Here is a 17,417-nt window from a genome sequence, read left to right as displayed (position 1 = left end):
ACACATATTTAAGCCCTCTTAAAGTTTCTGGGAAAACAATAAAAAAAAGTATTTTCAGTAAGAGATGACAGGGAGGGACTTCCCACGCTGGATATTTCTTCCTCTCCCTCCTGCTCTGCTGCTCGCGGGGCATGGCCGGCAGCGGCTTGGGGCGCCCGGGGGCGAGCAGGGAGAGGTCAGGAGCAGGATTAGGCTTCTCCAGAGCTGCTCCCTGCCTTGACACAAGGCTTTTTGTAAATCCGGGGCACTGGAGAAAGAGCTGGGTGTTGTTTTTGGAGGAGGAAGCCTCTGGTTGCCGGTGGAGCAGAGGGGACAGGATTCGGTCCCCGGTGCAGCGAACTAAAAAGGGAAAGGAGAGGAGCCGAGGAGTCCCAGCGCACGGGGCTGCCACGTCATCCGGGAAACAGAGCAGCAGTTCCTGTGGGTCCCCAGCCGCCTGGCCGGGCCGGGGCCGTCCTGCCGGGGGGGGCAGAAGCTCGGTGCCGGGGCCGCGCCGGCTCCCCGTGGCACGTGCTCCCGGCTCCGCGCCAGCCGCGAGGGGAAGGAGCGGGGCCGGCGCCGGGGCGGCGTGGGAACCCCGCAGCGCACGTGGGGCCTCTGCCGAAACTCAGGCGGGCGCTGCGAGAGGAACCGAGGACTTCTCCTCCCAGCCCGGGGCTGAGTCAGCCCCGGCGGGCGTCGTGCTGATTCACGGGGAGGGGGGGTGGCGGTGGGACCCCGTTCCCCCTAGGGCTGGGGCAGGGGCAGGGTGCTGGGCTTGCCACGTCTCGTTTTGCTCGACACCCCCCGGAGGGATGCTGCTGTGGGATTTTGTGGGCTGCTGGGGGTGGGGGACGTGGTGGCAAAAGGCTCGTCTTCAGCTGAAGTCCTCTGCCCCAGCTGCAACGTGGCGGTGACAGCGCGGCACCTGGCAAATGGCTCTGTTCCCTAAAAAGTGCTCCAGGGAGCGTTGCTAGAGCCGGTGACCCCAAAACCGTGGAGGGATGTGCCGCTGCAGTGCTCCTGCAGGTAGCTCGTGCCTTCCTCCTCGATGCTGTCGGGCCCCAAAGGGTGATGCTCCTGTCCCCCCCTGCCCCAGCGTGGTGGAACCGAACAGCCCCGAGCAGCCGAAAACCGGGAGCACGGCTCCGGGTCCTGCTGCCTTTGGTTTCCTCATCTGTCACAGGCAGGGCAGGAGAGGCAAACCCTTCACATTTCTCTGGGGGGGGGGGTTGCCTCGCTCCGCTCTGCGGTTATTAGTCAGCTGCCTGCCAAATATTCCCCACCAGCCTGGAGACTTGAAAGTCAGAGGAACGGCTGCGCTCGTCTAATTGACAGATCACGAGCCCTGGGACTTCCCTGAATTAATTTGTGACAAGTGCAATTGCCGAGCGTCTCTATTAAGGGAGGAGAAAGACAACAAGGCGAAGCACAAATCCTGCGTATCCCACCTGGATTTAGTACTTGGCAGGGCTGGGGGCTCTGCTGCAGTCCCTGGCACCGCTCCTCGCTGCTGTCTGGAGCTGAACAAGCCTGGCTCCGTGCACCCCAGGGACACGGATAAACCCCCCCGGGCTGGGCAGGCAGCCCTGCTGGGGACCCTGCTGTGTCCCTGGCCCCTCTCGATGGGGCTGAGCAGGGAGGGCATCGTGGCACTGGCGTGGAGGAGCAGGCAGTAAGGTCTTTCTGATGACATTGTGCATAAAATCCTGTCTAACTCCTGATGCGAAGAAAACCCCCGAGGCTGTGAAGGCACTGACGGCTGCTGAGATGAGGACGCCAGCTTGTAACTCGGAGGCTGGGGCTGTAATTCCGTCCTCTCACACCTTCCCTTCATGCCTCAGTGGGTTGTGAGGGCTGTGCAGCCGTGGGGAGAGGCACGGAGGGCAGAGCTGGTGTGGATCAGCCCCAGCAGCACAGGTTGCTGTGATAACGCGATGGGTCCCTCTCACAGCTCCGTGCCTCAGTTTCCCCCTGTGTATGGGGGGCATCAGGGGGTCCTGCCTGTGAAATAAACCAGGAATCCTCGCCAGCACCCATGTCCCAGCTGCTGCTTTTAATTCGCCTCTTCCTTCACCGCCTGTCGGGCTCAGCAGGGTCGGGACGGGAGGCGCGGAGCGAGGCTGCCGGCAGGCTGCGGAGTGCAGAGCAGTGTCCCACGCCTGCCAGCTCCGCAGAGCCAGGCCCTGCTGCATCTGGGATCTATTTATTTGCTGCGGAGCTTTCCTTTGGAGAGCTAATGCTAAAAGGATATATATAAATTGCAGAGCTAAAACGCTCGTGTCCTGGCCTTCGTCATCCCCGCAAGCGCTCGCTCCCAGCCTGCAGCTCTCCCACGAACCGTCGCTGCCGAGCATCCTCCCTGCCCCTTATACCAGGGGGGTGGCTGGTGAGCACGAGGGGATGCGGGCTGTCCCGTGGTGCTGGGCAGGGCAGAAGGAGCTCAGCCTCGCGTTAATCCACGCCGGAGCATCGCCCGTGGGGCAGGTGCTGGGAGCGAGACCCGGTGTCCCCCTGCTCCGAGCCGGGGCAGCAGACGAGCACCTGGGCTTTGGTCTCTGGCCTCAGGTGCCCAAATCCTCTTGGCTCAGCGCTGTGGACGTGGGTTTTAAGCTGTGCTTGTCCCCATTTGAGGACTGTCCCCTACTCCAAACGTAGCCCCCACATCCCACGTGCTCCCTGCTGAATGCCCCGCTTTTGTCTCAACAGCTCAACTCGCCCATGAACCCCGTCAGCAGCTCAGAAGACATCAAGCCCCCCCTGGGGCTCAATGGGGTCCTCAAAGTGCCAGCACATCCCTCAGGAACGATGGCCTCCTTCACCAAGCACATATGTGCCATCTGCGGGGACAGGTCTTCAGGTAAGGCTGGTCCCTGCGCCGGGCGGTGCTGCTGCCCTGGATGAGCACAGCGAGGGTTTGCATCGTGGCTGGGGCAGACGGGGACAAAAAAAGCCCTATACAAAAGCCTCCCCAGGCTGTCTGCTCTCGGGCAGGCGCTGACACGAGCCAGGTGAGACGTGCTTGGTGCGGCTCTTTGACCTCTCCATTTTTCATCATGCCCTGACAGTAACAAGAGAAGTAAACAATTTGTCCGGCTCCTTGGGGGAACAAATCCCCCAGGTCACAGCTTAGCCAGCGGTGTTTTATCCTCGGCCCTAAGCAGTGCTGCCCCTCTGAAGGCCAGGCATTAGCTGAGCGTCCCTCTCTCCGCATCCTTTGATCCGTAGCTGGTCTCATCACATAGCACCAGATAAAAAGATGTGCTTCGCATGGAGCCTCTCCACTCATGGGAGATAAAGATGTGCTAATTCCCTTTATTCTCATGCTATTTTAAAAGCTTTCTGCTCCGTAAGTGCTCTGGGGTCTAGGTTTTGAGGTCCTTGGGGACACCTCCTTGCTCTGTCGGGCTCAGAGGCTGGAGGAGGCGCGGGGGGCGCGTGGCGGAGCGGGCTGAGCCTCGTGTGCGTCGGGGGGTGTCCAGGGGAAGAGGGGGGATAGGGACATGCCCCCGTTTTTGCTGTGCTGCATCTCCCTTGGTTTAATTCAGAAATGGTGGGGGCTTTTTCTGGCTTTTTCTGCAGGGGCTGAAGCCCCAGGAGGGCATCTTGATGGTGAAGTGAAGGCAAAGCCGCTGCTCTTTAGCTCGTGGTCACTGTGCCAAGAAGCTTTTGCTTCCCCCAGGCACTGCCCTGGGCAGAGCTGCAGGTCCCTGGGGCATCTTTGGGCCCCCGGGACCCTCGGTGCATCCCCTAACCCAAGTCGCATCCCCCCCCCGGCAGGTAAACATTACGGGGTGTACAGCTGCGAGGGCTGCAAAGGCTTCTTCAAGCGCACGGTGCGGAAGGACCTGACCTACACGTGCCGCGACAACAAGGACTGCTTGATCGACAAGCGCCAGCGCAACCGCTGCCAGTACTGCCGCTACCAGAAGTGTCTTGCCATGGGGATGAAGCGAGAAGGTAAGGCAGAGAGAGCCTGGCCCGGGCACCCAAGGGTGCTGCGTGTCCTGCAGGCACCTGACCTTCCTCAGGAGGCTCCGGCACGCTGCCGGGGAGCTAGCTCTCCTCGTTTTGTAGTGGTTTTACACCAGAAAATGCACCAAGAGCTTCCCTTTCCCCATAGAACCCCATCAAACGCCGGTGAGAAAGCTGCCGGGGCACGTTTTGGGTGACAAACGGTGCCGCCTGGCTTTGCCTTCCCATCCTGTGCGGCCCGGGATGCTGAGCCCTGCAAACCCCGAGCTGGGCAGGGGACGTTGTGCAGACAAAGAGCCCATGGTTAACGCGCTGCTGCCTCGCCGCCGTGCCGGGAGAGGCTCCCGCAGCTGGTGCGTCCCAGCGGCTCGCTGTTTATCTTTCGCACCTCTCGCGGGGCGGCTGGGGGGGTGAGGGGAGTTATCGCCCTGCTCGGCTGCCTGCGGACACGGCCTCGGCTCAGGGCTCCGCTGCCCTAACGCAGAAACATTCCCTAGCAGTAGCGATACTGTTTGTTTTTTTTTTTTCTTACTTTGAGGATAAAGGAAATTCGGTCTTGTAAAAAGATCTCCCCTACCCTTACTGGAATTTAAATGTAGGATCTAAAACTCCCTGGCAGGGCTTCTCTTCGATGCTCTTTTTAAACGCTGACTGCACCTCTTTCAAACTGCTGGCAGAACAGGCTTTTAGCAGAGGTGATGTGAAAATGACCCCTCGGTGCTGCTCAGGTCTCTGGTGCCTTCTCCCCTTACATCTTCCGAGCACCCTGGCCTGGGGCGGGCAGGCAGAGCCCTTCCTCTGCCCGCTGCAGTGAGCGGTGCTCCCGACGTGTCCTTTTGGAGAGCTCTTGGTCTTGTCCCAAGCACGAAACGGACCCCTGCCCTTCCTGGCCCCAAGGAGTTTCATCCTTTGGAGATGAGAAACGTGGCTTTCTGGCCCAAACAGCGATGGGTTGCACACGGGGAGGTGGCTCTGCCACGTGTGGCTGCAGGCAGACACCTCGTTTGATGGAGCAGTGTGGTTTGAGGGGGTGGACGTGATGGCAACGCGTTGCTTTTGTTAGGAACACGATGCACGGCGGGTACCTCCGAGAGACACCCCTGGGTGTAGCACGGGGTGCTCCGGGCTCCCTCCCCGCTGTCACCCCCAGCAAATACTCATTTGAGAGAGGGTTTCTCCGTGGCAAACTTCTCCTTGGAGAAGAAAACTGGTGCGCACAAGGGCAGAGGGGGGTGCAGCCCGCTCGGACCCCCAGGACGCACATCCAGGAGAAGTGCACGGAGACAAGCGGCGGCATGGCAGGTCACGGCAGGGCTGCAGGCAGGTCGTGGCGCAGGGGAAAGGCAAAACCCTACAGACAGATCCACCTGGGCAGAGCCTGTGGCCATTTGTGAGCCTGCTCGTCTCCTTCCCCTCGGCTCGCCCGCGCTGATCTCCTGTCGTCGGGCACCTGCCTCGTGCCTACCATTAGCGGGGATTGCATGGGCAGCACCATTAAAATTATAGCCCTATTAATTAATTTCTAAGTGGCGGTGGAATTCCCCGGGGAGCGCGTACAGTAGGAGGACTCTATTAATTCATCTTGATTAACATTATCACAATGAATACCGAATGAATTCGTAACGATCAGCCAATTATTTAAAAGTGTGACAGATGGGATCTTCATAACTCCACAAGTGCGCTCAGGCGGTGCGGGCTGATCTGCTGCCGGCGGTGCACGAGGAGAGCTCTGGAGAAGGGGAAAATCCCGGTGTGTTGGCAGCCAGTGGGTGTTTGGGGTAAAAACCCCGTGTAGGGAAAGCTGGGATAACTGCCCTGGTTCCCAGATGAAGATCTCTCCTGTTATAAGCCTGGCAGTTCAGCGTCTCCTGCCAGGTTTGGAGATGTCCCAGGGCTGTTTTAGACCTGAAAGAGAGAGGTTGGAGCTTGCTAAGCTTCGGTTTTGAGAAGCTCCCGGATTTCACATGGGATTACCCTCCTGATGTGCCAGCAGAATATCTCCTTCCCAGTACATCCATCCCAGCTCACTGCTGTCCTGCAGGGCCAGCCAGCAGCCTTGGCCTTATCCCTACAGCAGCCCTGCTGTCTCCACACCGCCTCTCTTTTGGGGAGCAGCTTGGGGCTAAATCCTGCGCGGTAATTCCTTTTGCCCAGATGCTGGCTTACAACAAAGCTGGCTTTTTATCCTCTGGTGTAAACTGTTACATCTTTTAAGTAACAGCCGGGGTAATGGGCCTCATTTCCTTAAAAAATATCTTGCTCTGGAGACCTAATTTATAGCTACATAAATGCATACCAGACTCCTGCTGGGAAAGTCTCTCTCCTGTAGCCCAAAGGTATTTGGATGTCGTGGAAGTGCAGTAAAACCCTCTAAACTAAGGACTAAGAGCTCCGGTGAAGAACTAAAACGCATCCTGTGTGGCAGCGAGCGCTGCTGTGACCTGCAGAGCCGCACTGGGAAGACGAGGGCTGAAGGGCTTGCGCAAAAACCCTGTGCAAGGAGGGTTAAAAGGCTCCTTACGTAGCTGATGGGTTGTTTAAAGCTGCTCCCAGCACCCGGGGGGCTCTAGGTGCTTGTGCAAAGGGCAGCCGGACCCTAACCATGTGCTCCAGGGGGGATCCCTGGCCAGGGCAGCGGAGGCAGCGTGCCTGCAGTGGAGGGAATTTGGGATGTGCTCCTGGAAGGACAGGGCACTGCTTCTGTGCCGGGAGCCTTTTCTTTTCCAGCCAGGTCCGGGGGATATTGGCTTCGAGGGGTGAAAGCCTGTGGAAGTGGAGGATTCCCCCTGGAGTGTGCACCTCTTGCTGCTCCCTGTTAAGGGAAGGATGAGATAGATGCTGATGCCTTGTGGATTCCGAGGTACTGAAGCTATAATAAATAAGCGACTGGGAGCATTTTTCCCCTGTGAATTACTGCCAGCTGTGCGAGCCTTTGGTTTTCCTACTCTGTCTCCCACTGAATACCGGATAGTCAACAGAAGTGAGATTACCATCAGGGATCTTGACTAATGCAGGGATTATTGTTGTGGGGGTGGCTGTTTGCATCCAGAAGGCCAAGTCTCTGCTTGATCTGTTCCTGATTAGGGTCTGAGGTGGGTCTTGGTTAGCAGAACAGCGTTAGAGGCTCTGCGTATCAGCAGCCGTCCATTTTAAGGGAAAAAGCGGAAAGTTCCGTTGAGCTGGGAGTAAACACCGAGGGTCTTGGGATAACGGCAACTTGCATGTGGGGCTGTTAGCTGGGGTTAGCTTCGGAGCTGAGCAGGGTCACCCGAGCCTGCAAACCCCCTGGCCCTGGGTTAGCAGTGTTAGCAGTGCTGTTTTCTCCTGCACTGGGGTCCCAGCCCCGCATTGCCGGCGCCAGGAGCAGGAAGCAGCAGCGAGGAGCCCTTTCCCATGCTCCCGCGGCAGCTCGCAGGGAGCCCCCGTTGGGAACCGGCGCAGCCCGGCCCCCTCCGCCCCCGCCGCTCCTTCCCTTCCCCGGGCAGCCCGCGGCTCTCCGCTCGCCCTGCCGAGACCGAGGCCGGCTGGGGTGGCTGGCTGGTGGTGCATCTCTGCCAAGAAGCCGTGGCGGTGACCCCCGGCACGGCCCCAAAGCCATAACGTGGCGGTGGTGGCCTCCAGCAGCCTCCAAGGCGCGATGTAGCAGCGCTCGGAGGACACAGGACGTCCCTCGCTGGCTCCAGGACTTCGTTACCCCGAGCTCCTGCAGGGCTGAGGGTCTTAACCCGGGGTGGGCTCAACTGCTCAGCCCTGCGGGAAGCTTTCTGCCTGCAGAACCTCAGCACGTCTCCTGGGAGCTGCCCCGACCGCTCCCTCGGTCCAGGGGGACCCAAATGTCCTCCAGCTTCGGCCGGGAGTCACTCGGAGCTCGGCTCCCGCACTAGCACAGCGCTCACTGATCTGTGCCCAAACCCCCCCCTGCTGCATCTCCGCAGCCCCCACACCTCCAGCCCCAGCTCCCGGAGCATCCTCGGGGCAAAAAGGAGCGAGAGGAGTCCGGGGAAAAAAGAGCAGGAATTCGGGTCTCCCGCCCGCTCTTCCGAGTGAACGCAAAAGCAGGCAAGTGGCCATACCCCAGCGAAGGGGCAGAGTTCAAGAGCACGGTTATTTTTAGTAGTAATTTTGGAATGGAAAATGCTTTTCAGCTTAATGAGCTTGTTTCTTATATCCTTTTAAAGAGCTGCTCTTTAAACCAGCTGGTTAAATGATGCTGTTGTGGTTTTTGTTTTTTTTTTCGTTGTTGTTGTTTTGAAGGATACTTTGAAGGTTGAGAAAAAGGTTTTGGTTTATGATTTTCTCTCACTGCCTCAGCCATGTTATACTTTGCCGTGTCCAGGTTCTGAGAGTGAAGTGAGCCGCTCCTTTTGGCTTTTGTTTTCTGAAGCCGTTCCCTGTGCAGACTGACTGCATGCAAATGTCTCAATCCGCTCTTTAACACTCCATTTCCCTGATGTTACATTTCTTAGCATCGCAGCTGTATTTTGCCTGTCTTAACAATAGCAAACATAATATTCAAGTGAAACGTTGAAGAAAGCGCCGCCGTTTATTTCCCGTAACGCAGCTTTTGAGGTTGCTCGCGACAATAAAAAGCTGCATGTTTGAGAAAAGGGAGGCACAGCTACACGAGGGCGAAGCAGAAGGAACACGGTCGGAACTGGTTTCCTCGGCCATCGTGGCATTTTCAATATAAACGGGTACCTCAGGCGTAAGCACTTCAAGATGCCTCTGATGCACGGCTGAGATGCAGCTTCATAAAAAGGCAGCAGAGCCCAATAAATTCCACCGCCGGTGAAACGGAAATCCCCAATAACCCTCCCCCCAGCACTTCATAAATAAAGCAGCCACCCACTTGTAGGCTCGGGGAAGACGGAGCAGGTTTGGGTCTTGGAGGCCACCAGAACCACCGGGCTCTCCAAGAGGATGGAGGTGAGCCGGGGCACCCCACTGGCAGGACGGCACCCGAGGCAGCTGGGTCAGGTCTTCTGAAAGGCAGAGGGCTGGGTGTGGAGGCCACCCTCACCTCCCAGTGCTCCAGTGAGGCTGGGCTGGGCACGTGGGGCCTCAGCTGCCCGTCTGTGAAATGGGCGCAGCCACGTGCCCTGGGAACCTTGGGCCTCCTGGTGATGGGGCCAGGACCGAAAATCTGCCTGGGTCCCCGAAATCTGCCTGGGTTGGAGTGGTCTGGAAAGGGGCATGAGCCCCGTGTGCCTCTTCTGCCATCATCTGCCGTGGTTTTTGCACTGACCAGGGACAAGGTCGAGCGCTGGTGCCTGCCCTCAGTGTGCCACTCGCCGGATCCGTCCCCCAGAGAAAGACCCATCCAGTTACGTTCTGGTGGGAGTGAATTATTCTTCCCCCTCATCCCCCGAGAAAAGGAACAAAGCCCAGCCAGTCGCCCATGTTATTGTTCCTGGAAGGAGAGGGTTTTGTCTCAGACGCAAGCCCTCCTCTCTCCTGAGGCAGGGTAATTACAAGCCGCCGGAGCCTGCAGCTCTCTCCGAGCAAACAAGCGCGCCTCTGACACCGCTGCTGATGGGGGCACCTCGGCCACTGCCTCGGTGGAAAGCCCCATTCCCTCTGTGCCTCTGGCTTCCTACGTTAAAATCCCTTAAACACAGAAGCTCGGGGGTCCCGAGCACGGGGACAGCAGGTTGGGGTGCCCGTGGCTTTGGCCGTGGCAGGAGCCCACAGCCCTGTGCTCAGCACCCTTTGCACGGGTCTGAGCGCTTCAGCAAAATGCTGCTGAATCAGCGTCGGAAACACCAAGTTGGTTTTCTGCTTGCATCTCTCACCAGGCTTTAGAAGCAGAGCTTGCATTTGAAGTCTTTCTCTTTCTCCAAGCTAATTAGGCTGCAGATCACAGCATCAGATTTCTCTTCACCAGCCAGAAGCTTGAAAAGGAGAGAAACCTTCTGCCCGAGGACGGGGATCCCGGGGCATTCGCACGGCTCAGAGAGCAGGGGCTCGCTGGCAGGGGCACGAGGCTTGGGGAGCAGTGACAGCAGGGGTTTCTCAGCAGTCTTCCTCGTCGCTGCAGCGGGTGGATCCTGCGTTATTTTCACATCAGCTCTTGGACCTGGGCAGCTGAGGTTCTTCTGCAGCCCACGGGGTGAGGCATTTTGGTTCTTTCAGAGGGAGAAGCCACCAAGAAGTGGTCTTAGCGCACGCATATTGCTGTAGCGCGGCTTGGGGGAGTGCAGATGGGCTTGGGATCTCGAGATGAAAAGTGACAGCAACCAGCCTCGGGCAAGAAGAAGCCAAATGAAGCGGAATAACGTGAGCGCCTCTTCATCAGGTGCCATGGCAAACACAGGCTTCTGTCCTTGGCTCGGCTGAGACATAGCTGGAGGAGGCGCGGCCGCCTCCGAGAGCTCCCCGACTGCAGCATCTTTTTTCTCCTCAAGTGCATTGCAAGTTTTAAATGCTTCCCTTCTGTTAGGAAAATCAGACTGAAAAAAACAACCTCTCAACCATACGAGTCTCCTTGAAGAGAAATAAAAGCATCGGCACGGCCGTCGACACAGAAGGGCCCGCGGAAGCTGGTCTCTGAGGACACAGCATGTTGTACGGGGCTGGTGCAACAACAGCTCGGCCCTGCTCTGGGGACAAACCTGCCCCTCTGCGTCACCCTAAATACAGAAATCGGCGTCGGCGGGACCCTCACAGTGCTAAGAGCGTGCAGCCGGGGCGGTGAGGGCGGCAGGGGACGAGGACACGGCTTCTTTGGGTGGTCTCGCTGCTTCCATCGCAGACCAGCCCTGTGGTCTGTCCTGAGCAGCCTGTCCATGCCGAGAGGAGCTCGGTGCTCGCTGTCGAGGCTGTAATAATGTGGTGGGAGACGGGAGAGCCTGGGCAGCAGGGAGGTGTTGCCAGCCCCTCGCCTCGTTGTCACCAGAAAAGAGCAAAAAAAAAAACGCAGCTGCAGTTTGGAAAGGTCCTTGTGGGTCACGCAATCGAGTGCCTGGTTATTGCAGGGTTATTTAACCCTCTTCTCAAGGTGCTCCTGAATAGCAGCTGGATTCTCCTTACCCCCAGCCAAGCACAAAGTCGCAGCGTGGAGGGGAAATGGATGCTGAGCAAGAGGAGGGAGCCAGCAGCGCCAGGTCCCCTGAGTTACCGCGCTGCGTAGCCTGACCTTGCTGGTCCTGCGAAGCACCACGTGGGAGACAGGAGGGAGAAGCACCTTGGGGCCTCTCCACGGTTGGGAATATTTATTTTTTCTTAAATATATGTTGATTGTGTCACCAGGGAGAATTTGGGTTGGAGGAGCCGGTCACGGAACCCCTCTAGTTTTTTGTTTTTAAACCTTTGTACCTGGAGAAACAGCCAACCCCGTGAGCTTACAACATCCTTCAGAGGAAGGGACAGAAATCCAGCAGAAGCAACGAAAACCAAACAATATAATGATCTTTCTAAATTTTACTGTGTTACAGGGATGGAGCACCATCCATCCCGGCCCCCAAGACTTCTGGCAAGCCGAGAAGAACAAGGTATTTCAGTACTGCCAGACAAGCTGCCATGCAGCTACCACGTTTATATTCCTTTCTTTATTTTTATTTTTTATTTTTTATTTTTTATTTTTTAAGATAAACAAAACCAAATAACAAAGCCACAAAGAAACGCAGCTCCAAATTAAGCCCATTTGAATTCTTTTTTTTTTCTTGACAGCTCCACCGTGGGGCTTTTTTTGATTAATCCCTGGTGGGAGTGGGGAGTGGACTCCAGAGATCCGGTCCTAGGTCTTTGTGGTGAGGTCTTTATTTCTTCCTCACTGCTGAAGATTTGCCTTCACACAAAAAATCCCATACTGCATAATATTAGTAACAAAAAAAGTAAATGATTTGCTTGAATCCTTGCTCCCTCTTTCCTCCCCCCTGCCCCACCTACTGTTTTTTTTTTCCTATATTTGAAGAAATGATCCCTGTATGTGTGACACAGGGACGTGTCCCTCAGCACCTCTCCTAAGAAAGAGCACCATCCTGCCACCTCTCTTCCATCTGTCATTTATATCAGCTGGATTCAGCCCCATCGCTAGCAAGTACCGTCGCGTGCCCTATAAGAGTCGCTCTCCCCAAAACCCTTGCAGTAAATCTGACTCTGCACATCCAGGAATGTGACTGTTGGTGTTGGTGGGGCTGAGATCTGCAGATTTAAGGCTTTAAGTAGCTGCTGTACCTGCAGACCCCTGCAGCACTTCCCCACAAATGCCGATGTCCGGCCCAGCCCTGGCAGCTGAGCTGGGGGATGCATCTCGGGCTGGTCCCACTGGTGGAAACTGGTGTCAGGCAGCCGCGCGCAGAGCCAGGAACCACACTTTGTACCTCCATCTGTGTGTCCTGTGCACCTGGGCATCAGGTCTTCGGCATTTGAGTCGTTTTATAAAATCCCATTTTCCAAGTTTGCCTTTCTCTCAGGCTTTTCTGTTGTCCAGTAGCTGTTTTATCTCTTCTAATGTGCCCAGAGGAGCACCGGGGCATCTGTGCTGTTGAGGAAGGGCTGGCATTAAGCAAAAATGTCTGGTCTTTTTATGACTGAGAAAACAGGAGTGTGGGTGGGTGTGGGGAGAAATTTCATCAGGATTTGCTGTTGGCCTGAGAAAGTAAAGAGAAGAATCTGAGCCAGACAAGGTCCAGATGCACCAGAGCCACGTCGCAGATCTGAGCTTCACCAGCAGCAGTCTACCTGGCCCTGGTCAGCCAAGCTGAAAACACTGTGTGGGCCTGGGGAGCCTCTGCAGCCTGTGAACCTAAGAGCAGCTTGCAAAAATAACCTCTTACTTCGTGCCTGAGAGCTTTCTGCCAGCAAACAAAACGTCCCGTTGGCGTGCAGCAAACCGCAGGCTGCAGCGCCGCGGCAGGAGGGCAACCCTCACCGACCGGGCTGGCGAGGAGATAATGCGACCAGTGTCTGTACGGGGCTCCTTTAGCACGTGTTTTAATTTCCTGGCTTTTAAGAAATAAGTTTTGTGTTATAGATTTTATCCTGGTGGTTGGCATAGAGCTGGTTTCACCAATTCCCTAAGGGTCTCCTTGTGCAGCTCCGGTGTCGCTGGAACAATGCCTGTGCCCCTGCTGCTCACATAACCAGGTTCAAATTCAGCAAAGAGGTAAAGTGTTAGGATAATTGATAATAAATAGCAGGCCTTTTACGTTACTGAGTGCCTCGTTCAGTCCTGAACAAAGAGCCGGGGAAGTTGTCTCTGGTGACAAGCGGTGCAAACTCCTCTTGCTCCAGCGGTTCCCACCGCGCTGTGCTGGGCAGCAGTGGGGTGTGGACAAGCAGGGGATTTAGGGCATGTAACTTTAGGATTGAGAAAGAGATGGTTACCCGTGTAACTGTCTGCGGGGAGCTGCTTTCCAGGTTCAGTGAAAGCTCGGTGCCGGTTTCAAAAGGAGCTGGTTAATAAGAATGTTATTAGCATCTAACGAGCCGTTTTCATCTGGGTGCTCGTAGACATGAACTCATCGGCACGTGACGTGCTTCTGGCTAGGTTACTCCTTGCGCAGGCTTTGGGACAGGTCTCTCCTGTCGGTTTGGAAACTGCCCTGAGACGAAGGCTGGATCAGGGTTTGCATGGGGCGCGTGAGAGCAGATCCCTGCTGCCGGCGGCTGCTCCCACGGTGGCAGCGTCCTGCGGAGCCCCGCGGCGCTCCTTGGCATCGCTGCTGCCCCAGGGCGCTAGAGGCAAGGCGTGACCTCCGTGGAAACGCAGCACCGACAGGCTCAGGATGGACAAATTCTATTTTCTTTAGGGTTCCCTTATGCTATCAGTTCACCTCCTCATTTTCTTTCCCCACAGCAGTGCCCACCCTGGGACTTCCCAAGCCTGACCCGCACTGAGCACGGTGGTGGCGAGGTCAGGTTGGAGAACAAGGCAGCTAACGTGTGTGCGCTCCTGCAGGTCACAAGGACTGAGGATGCTCTGGGTTTTCAAGGCTTCAAGGTTTCAAGACCCTGGAGCTTCAGGGTCCCAGCTCGACCACGACACCGTGGCCGGGAGCCCCGGGCTGACGCTGTCCTTTTTCTGTCCGTTTCCAGCTGTCCAGGAGGAGAGGCAGCGGGGGAAAGACCGCAACGAGAACGAGGTGGAGTCCACAAGTAGCGCCAACGAGGACATGCCCGTGGAAAAAATCTTGGAAGCTGAACTCGCCGTGGAGCCCAAGACAGAGACGTACATTGAAGCGAACATGGGCTTGACGCCGAGCTCGGTGAGACACCTCTGTCCCCTGGGCCCCATCCCGGCACATGGGGCAGGGCGAGCACGGGGGGGCTCAGCACTGGCGTAGCACCAGCACAGCAGCGAGCCTGGGTCGGGGCAGGGTTAATTTTGGGGAGAAGAGCTGTGCAGGGCTCCGAAATGCAGATGAGCTCAGGTGAAAGGCCGAGGAAAGCAAAGCCCTGCCCAGTGCAGCCGGCAGTGCTGGTACTTTCCTGTCTCAGACACAGCGAAGGGTGCTCTGCCTTCAGCTGCAGAGAGGAACATGTGCTGTAAGGCGTAATTAAAAGGACTCAAAGGAAAGATTTTGCTTTAGTTAACAGCCAGCAGTGCTAAAAAGCAGGAAGACAGCCCCTGCTCTGATGAGCTCATAGTCCAGTCAAGCCTGTAAACAGACCTTTGTGGCTGAAGTGCAAAGAGATAAGGGCTGTAAAACGGGGTGTGACTTTCCAGATGCCGAATTATACAGCTGCTTGCCTGTAAGAAGAGAAAACCTGCAGAAGTTTGCTCTCAAGTTCCCTTTGCATTTGGGAGCTTGTATTATAACCGGGCCTGCTGGAAGCAGCGGGGCTCTAACGGGACCTTGTGCAGGGAGGAGAGCTGATGGAATAGGAAAGAGTGGGAGGCTGTGAGGTGGGAAACTGTCTTGCTGTGCTTTCTTAGATTCCTTTATCAGCAGGTTATAGCCTTGCTTTGAAAAGGCCTCCCTGCAAAGCAGCTACCTCCAAACGTGAGAGCCAGCCTATCTGGAATTTGGCTCCTAGGGCAGACCATGGATGAAGCCCTTGTAAAGATCCTTATTGCAGAGAAAGTACATTTAGGCTAATTCCCCCCACCCCTACCATACCAAGGGACTGGAAGCCTGAAAGAAAAGAGAAGGGAGGGGGAGAGAAAGAAAATAAATTGTCATGCACCACTGTGTAAGTGCTTTGGGGCTGGGGTCTGCTGCACGTGCTTGATTTCCCATTTGCCCACGGCGATGCCTTCTGGCAGGCACGGGGGAAGCAGCAAGGGGCACTGCTGCTGCAGGGTGTCAGCTGGGGCTGCAGAGGGCTTAAATCACCCCAAAACCCCGCTGGAGCTAGTGCCAGGCTTGCTGCTGGGCAGGGGGCATGGGATGCAGCTGGGCTGGGTGAGCAGGCAGCTCGACCGGGAGAGCAGGAACATGTGGGGAAATACCCCTCTGCTTTTCCTATCGCTCCGTGCTGGGCATCTGTGGGGCTGAGACGATGAAATTTCTGGGGGACGGAAGGCCTCTGCAGTGTTTATTTTCTGCTGCGATAGTACTTTGTCTCTTACTTCATGGGAGGCCGGAGGACTGAGCCAAAACACCGCATCTAGCAGGGCTTAACAGATCTTGGAGCCAGGCTGCTCCGTGCAGGGATCTAAGTCTCGGCTGCTTCTGCGAGATGCTCTCTTTGGCCTTTACCTGCATGGGGACTTCGTGGCTGGGTCGTTAAGTGAAGCTTTTTGCTGTGTAAGGCTTCTTGCTAAGGACAGGGAGGACTCGTGTGAAGCTCTCCAGAGGCAGACTGAGGGCGAGGTGCTCACCTGCCTCTGCGGAGCTTTTTTGGGAGGAAAGCAGCTTTTTTGGAGGAAAGCAGCCCCGCCGTGGTTAGCGGAGGGCTGGGAAAGGCTCTGACGGCTATCAGGATTAAAAATACTTCAGGGGGGTTGTAGGCAGCGTTGTGCTGACTTGAAAACAAACCCCAGAGAGCGAGGTGAAATAAATGGCTTCGTCTGGCACTGCGTCTCCTCAGCCTCTTGTAGCAAATTGAAAGCTGGTTCCTGCATAATTCAACACGCATTACTGTGAACAAGGATGTGTGTTGCATCTAAATAGAAGCAGGAGGCTTGCTGAAATGCCCTATTATTGTCGAGCGGCTTCTGTCGATGAGGTGACATTTGTAGCAGGTTTAGCAGATGTATGAGATCAGCAGCTCGCGGGGACGAGGCCGCCGGATGAGGCGAGGCAAGACGGAGGAGCTGCCCTCCTCCCAGCCCTCCCCAGAGGGCCGACGTGGTGGAAAGGCAGGCAAATTCAGTCCCTAATAGACACGGGGTAAAATACAAGCTGTTTCCCATTAGCCTGGTGCGGTGGGTCCTTTTATTTGTGCCCCTGCACCTTTGTACGTCTGCTCTGAGCGCTGCCAGCGAGCTGGGGAGCAAGGACCAAGCAAGGGCAAGCTTGCGAGGACGTTTCCACCGTGCTGTGCCTGGCTGGGATGGAGGTGGCAGCACACAGACAGAGCTAACACCTTCCTCTCCCAGCCGGTCTCATCTCCGTGACTGTCACCTTCCTGCCATCGTCCCCCCTTGGCTTTGCGGGCTGGCGCTGGCGCTGGTTTTGGCCACCTAGCAGAGCGTGGCACCAGCCGTGGGGCTTTGGCACGGTTATTGGAGCCGATAAAAGGGGCGGGCAGAGGTGGGCCTGTGGTTCTAGGGCAGTGCCAAGCCTCGGCATTTCGATAAGCATCACTGAAACACTCCTAATTGCACCCACGAGCCCCCAGTAACAGCTCTTCAGCCGCCGCAAATAGCTGCTAATTGGGAGAGCTGGCAGGCTGCTGACCGTGGCAAAAGGGATAAAGCCCCTGGGAGATTCCCACAAGCTTTCGGTGACTGTTGCTGCAGGATTCGTCCATGTTGTGTCCCCAAAATCCTTGTGTCACCCCCTGACCCACGGGAGCAGGGCAGTCCGTGGGCAGCAAGACGGGGCGCGAGGGCGGCTTCGCCTCTGCCCCTGCACTCCAGGAGCTGAGGGTCTGGGCTCCTGCAACGAAATCACCACCCTGGATGGGCTCCTGGCCACTGAAAAGCAGAGCCTGTAACTGAGAGATGTTATTCCCATTAGCTCTTAATTGGCCTTTAGCAGCTGGTTTCAAGTCACAGTTTTCTGGAAGATGTCTCCAAGCTCCAGTTTTCCAGAAGGATCAGGTGCCCGCGTGTCCTTTCCTTCTGTCACACTCCGGCACCGTGCCCTTGCTATTTACTGCAGGAGGGGATTTGCTTGCTGTGCACGGGGATGGTTTCTAGCACCACGCCGTAGATCCCGTCCTGGATTCAAGCGGGGCCCTTCAGCCCGTGGGGATGACACTTTTAGCTGCCTCTCAAGCTACAGCAATTAAAATTCTGCCAGGAAGCCCCGCGGTGGTTCCAGGAACTGCGATCTGAGGTGTAATTAAAGGCCGGGCCCCTCGCTGAGGCTTTGGGTGGTGCCGAGAACCAAGCACAGCTCGTGCTGCTT

General features: G+C 56.6%; 1 protein-coding gene across 3 annotated transcripts in view; it reads left to right on the top strand.

Moving 5' to 3' along the window:
- RXRA (retinoid X receptor alpha) overlaps nucleotides 1–17,417 on the top strand; it is a 100,875-nt gene that overhangs the window by 66,423 nt on the left and 17,035 nt on the right. For 2 of the 3 annotated variants that reach the window (XM_066981036.1, XM_066981037.1), the window contains exons 3-6: nucleotides 2,689–2,839; nucleotides 3,760–3,939; nucleotides 11,388–11,444; nucleotides 13,993–14,162. In XM_066981036.1, coding sequence (XP_066837137.1) covers nucleotides 2,689–2,839; nucleotides 3,760–3,939; nucleotides 11,388–11,444; nucleotides 13,993–14,162 — 558 coding nt within the window. The remainder of the gene's footprint in view (nucleotides 1–2,688; nucleotides 2,840–3,759; nucleotides 3,940–11,387; nucleotides 11,445–13,992; nucleotides 14,163–17,417) is intronic. The other variant, XM_048053003.2, reaches the window with a different exon arrangement.

Source organism: Anser cygnoides, chromosome 20 (genome assembly GCF_040182565.1).
Source record: "Anser cygnoides isolate HZ-2024a breed goose chromosome 20, Taihu_goose_T2T_genome, whole genome shotgun sequence".
Classification (NCBI taxonomy): domain Eukaryota; kingdom Metazoa; phylum Chordata; class Aves; order Anseriformes; family Anatidae; genus Anser; species Anser cygnoides.
This window is presented reverse-complemented; position numbering and strand designations above follow the sequence as displayed.